The 3,845-nt window shown below is 35.1% G+C and overlaps 1 protein-coding gene across 1 annotated transcript in view; it reads left to right on the forward strand.

Moving 5' to 3' along the window:
- The window catches only part of LOC108578423 (acyl-CoA Delta(11) desaturase), a 14,968-nt gene that overhangs the window by 7,262 nt on the left and 3,861 nt on the right, over positions 1 to 3,845 (forward strand). The window contains exon 2 of the mRNA XM_017941747.1: positions 3,216 to 3,621. Coding sequence (XP_017797236.1) covers positions 3,342 to 3,621 — 280 coding nt within the window. The 5' untranslated portion in view covers positions 3,216 to 3,341. The remainder of the gene's footprint in view (positions 1 to 3,215; positions 3,622 to 3,845) is intronic.

Below are 3,845 nucleotides of genomic sequence, written 5' to 3' on the forward strand. Positions count from 1 at the left end.
AGCCGGGGGTAGTAAATATATTTAATTCAATATCTCGAAAACTATTCGAGATAGAGGGTTGATAAAAATTATAATGTTTATGTTAATATTTCTGGTACAATATTTATCGATTTTCACGTAAACTTGCGTATATAAGTTATATACCCACACGCAAAAATACGGATAAATCAGAATTTTGATTTTTAACTAAAATTTCATCAAAATCGGCGACTATCACTTGAGGATGTTCTCTTGTTAGTTAATAAGAACTATGTATATACCCAAGTATAAGTGGATTTTGAAAAGCGTTGAATTTAAATTGCTAAAATTACTTTTTTGAACTGTTTTATCTTCGTTGTTTTCATGTGACATAATTTAAAATGGTTCAGAAAGAAAAGAAGAAACTGAACTTCCTTGTTTAACAATAACAACATAGTACTAAATAACTCTTAATTGAAGAGTGGATTTCTGATCAACAGTGTCTAAATGAGAATATTATTACAATATAATACTTTTGTATAGGTTCCACATATTATACAAATTTTGCATTTTAATGTAATATTCTTACAATATTATAATGCTTCAAAACGTTTGAATTCGGTGTCCCTAAAATCGTGATTTATGAGTTATATATCATTGTTGCAGCAAATGAGCGATACGACAAAAGACATAGCATTTTTTATTCTAAAATCAACCATATACATTTAGGGTATTCGGCCATTCTAGGCAGGAAATTAAAGGGATGATTCTAGAAGCAAGAATAAAAGCAAAATCAAGAATAAAGAAATTGCGTTTAAGGTTTTGTTTTTTAGTTATTAACGTTTGAAAATATCCCTGTAATCGAGCAAACCTTCCAATACCAACGAATATAGGGTATGTTTAAGACACGGGAGGTACAGTGATCCTCAAAACCAACAATACATGGCCGGCACCTTACTTCATACAAGTCGTAGGGAAAAAGGCAATGGTATTCACATGTGTATATACGAAAGTTCTTCAAATGTGTATTCCCACAGACGAGATATAGAGTAGACCAGTAATCCAACGTATTCTATTGTCACACGACCACGGGGTCCTAGAACCCCGTTACCAGCATCCTACTGTATCGATCAGGACTGGTATTATATCATTGCGCTATTAGTGGTAGGAATTGAAATCACGAACACTTGGCATTTGTTATTTTAAATAACGAAGGAGACAAAATTTCGAGTCTTAGGATGAATCAGAATGGATTCAGTCAACACACATTTACGTTTTGGGATCCACGGGTGTACTAATGGCACGGTAACAATGTACACAGACAATTTTGTCTTGGATGCTAACTTTCCGGATTTACTTCCTGACCAATATCGATCGTTTTGCGTGATGTAGTTCTTAATACGGTAAATTCTCTACAAGTGTCAGTCAGTTTGGATTCTACAAGTGTCAGTCAGTTTGGATTCTACAAGTGTCAGTCAGTTTGGATTCTACAAGTGTCAGTCAGTTTGGATTCTACAAGTGTCAGTATAGATGGTCCTACGCCTAGGTCTGCGTCATTGCTGCGCCTATGTTATCTCGCTCGCTGTGTCAGTCAAGCGTGTAACCAGTCGTAAAAACATAATTTCTTTAATTTTACTTTTTTTCATCTGAAATTTTTTTTAACACGTTGGTGAGATTTTTCCGATGAAAATGATATCAAACACGATATAATTTGAACAACATTTACTTATTCACTGTCACGCCAGACAGTGAACGTGTTAATAAGTAAATGTTGTTCAAATTATGTCGTGTTTGAAGTCATTTTCATCGGAAAAATCTCATCAATATGTTAAGAAAAATTTCGGGACAGAAAAACGTAAAATTAAAAAAGTTGGTATTTAAATCGCTTGGTTGCCTCGACTCACGTTTCATCCTTATCTTTTATTCGCTGCCCTTGTCTACGTTCGGCAAACTACAAAGGCGGGCGCGAGGCTCGAAAACGTAGTCCCTGACTCTACAATTGTCAGGTTTAGATTCCTCCCTGGCCTGACACTTGTGGAGAATTTACTGTAATCTGAAGAAACATGATTTAGTTTAGTTTCGTGGATAATCAATTATTGGAACGATTAATATCGTACACGTGGAATCAGTGAAAATAAAAAGGCACAGTGGAAGTTTTTCTTATCCTTCGAAATCACGTAACTTCTATACAAGTGCTCCGATTATTTTTCTGTATCTAGGAAACATGGCAAGCTGTCATGTTCCTGGAAATATAATCGATAAGCTAACGTAACGCCGAATGATTCGTCCAGGTGTGGATTTTGTCGAAAAATCGCGATACGGGGAGCATGCATTAGCGGAAAGATCGTTGAAGATACGTGAGAAACTCGTCACACGAACAGCACATTATCGATCGTTATACTGGTTTTCATACTTATTCCAGTAAATCTTAATGTCGGAGGATTCTTATCACTGTGATATTTCGAAGTAGCGTTTCTTATTTTGGATTTTTTTATCATGCTGAATATTTCTAACTTTTGATTCTTTACTGTTCTGAATACTTCTAATTTTTGATTCTTTATCATCCTGAATATTTTTAATTTTTGAGTCTTTGTTATCCTGAATATCTTTAATTTTCTAATTATCCTGAATATCTTTAACTTTCTGATTATCCTGAATATTTTCAATTTTTGATTCTTTATTGTCCTGAATATTTTTCATTTTCTTATTATCCTGAATATTTTCAATTTCCCCCAAGATTTAACTTTATTACAAACATTCTGAAAAATTACACGCGTGTGAAGTGCGCAATTTTGCAACAAAGTAAAAGAACATAATCTGGGGCCCGCGAAAGCTGCCCACTTCTAGTGGTGAATATCTGAAAATAGATAACTTTATCAAGGCTCCCGTGATACCATAGGTGACAGTATTTAAAATCGATAGACCATACACTTTAACGTTCAGATAAATCGTGTGGTTCGGCATTTCCCAGCTGCTCGTTGCGTATAGTGATTGATCGGTTCATAGAATCCCGTTTCCTACGAAATTACATCGATCGAAAGTAACATATTGTATTGTATGTCACGTCGATGATATATTACACGAAAAAGAAAAGAAAAGAAATCTATCATTCATAAACTAAACCGTCGAATCTTGCAAACGTAGATCTTGTGATTCGGTCAAATGGATAATCATAAATATTCAAAGAAAAACAAAAAAGAATCTATTTCAAGCTCGAATAAAATATTTTATTGATATGCATTCGATCTTCGTTGCAGAGACCGTTTTAAAAATTCTTCAAGTGCCGTCAATTTGCTACAATCTTCGAGATAAAATAAGAATACTAAAATGCTGAAATTGGAGGTAGATCATTTTTGATCAAATTTCAAGTTTAACGCGAACTGATGAAAACAGACGGAAAAATGTGTCCGGACAATGAACGAGTACCACCGACAGTGTACCCCGAGTTGGAGGAGGAAAACACGGAGAACGAGACGAAGAATGATAGATTAGCAGAGACGGAGGATTTTTTGGCAGCAGACGAGAGCTACAGAAGCAGCATGGCGGAATACGTTCCCCGTATTGCTTGGCCAGACCTTCTTGCGCAAATTTTCATTCACGCGGGCTGGCTTTACGGACTCTACCTCATTTTAACGCAAGCCAAGCTTCTCACAGCTCTATGGGGTAAGTGAAATTTAAATGTCACTCACTTTCGGCCATTATCACCAACGAGAGACCTTGGTTCTTTTTAATTAATTTTGAAGAGGAACGGTGGAGTTGATAGAAGGGATGAAGACATTTGGCGAAAAGAAAATTGAAATTGATTTAAAGGAGAGAAAATGTTCAATATAATAAATTAGCAGAAGGTAGAATTTTATTAAATTTGTGTGATAAGTGTAATCGGATTT

This window comes from Habropoda laboriosa, unplaced genomic scaffold (genome assembly GCF_001263275.1).
Source record: "Habropoda laboriosa isolate 0110345459 unplaced genomic scaffold, ASM126327v1 scaffold5, whole genome shotgun sequence".
NCBI lineage: Eukaryota > Metazoa > Arthropoda > Insecta > Hymenoptera > Apidae > Habropoda > Habropoda laboriosa.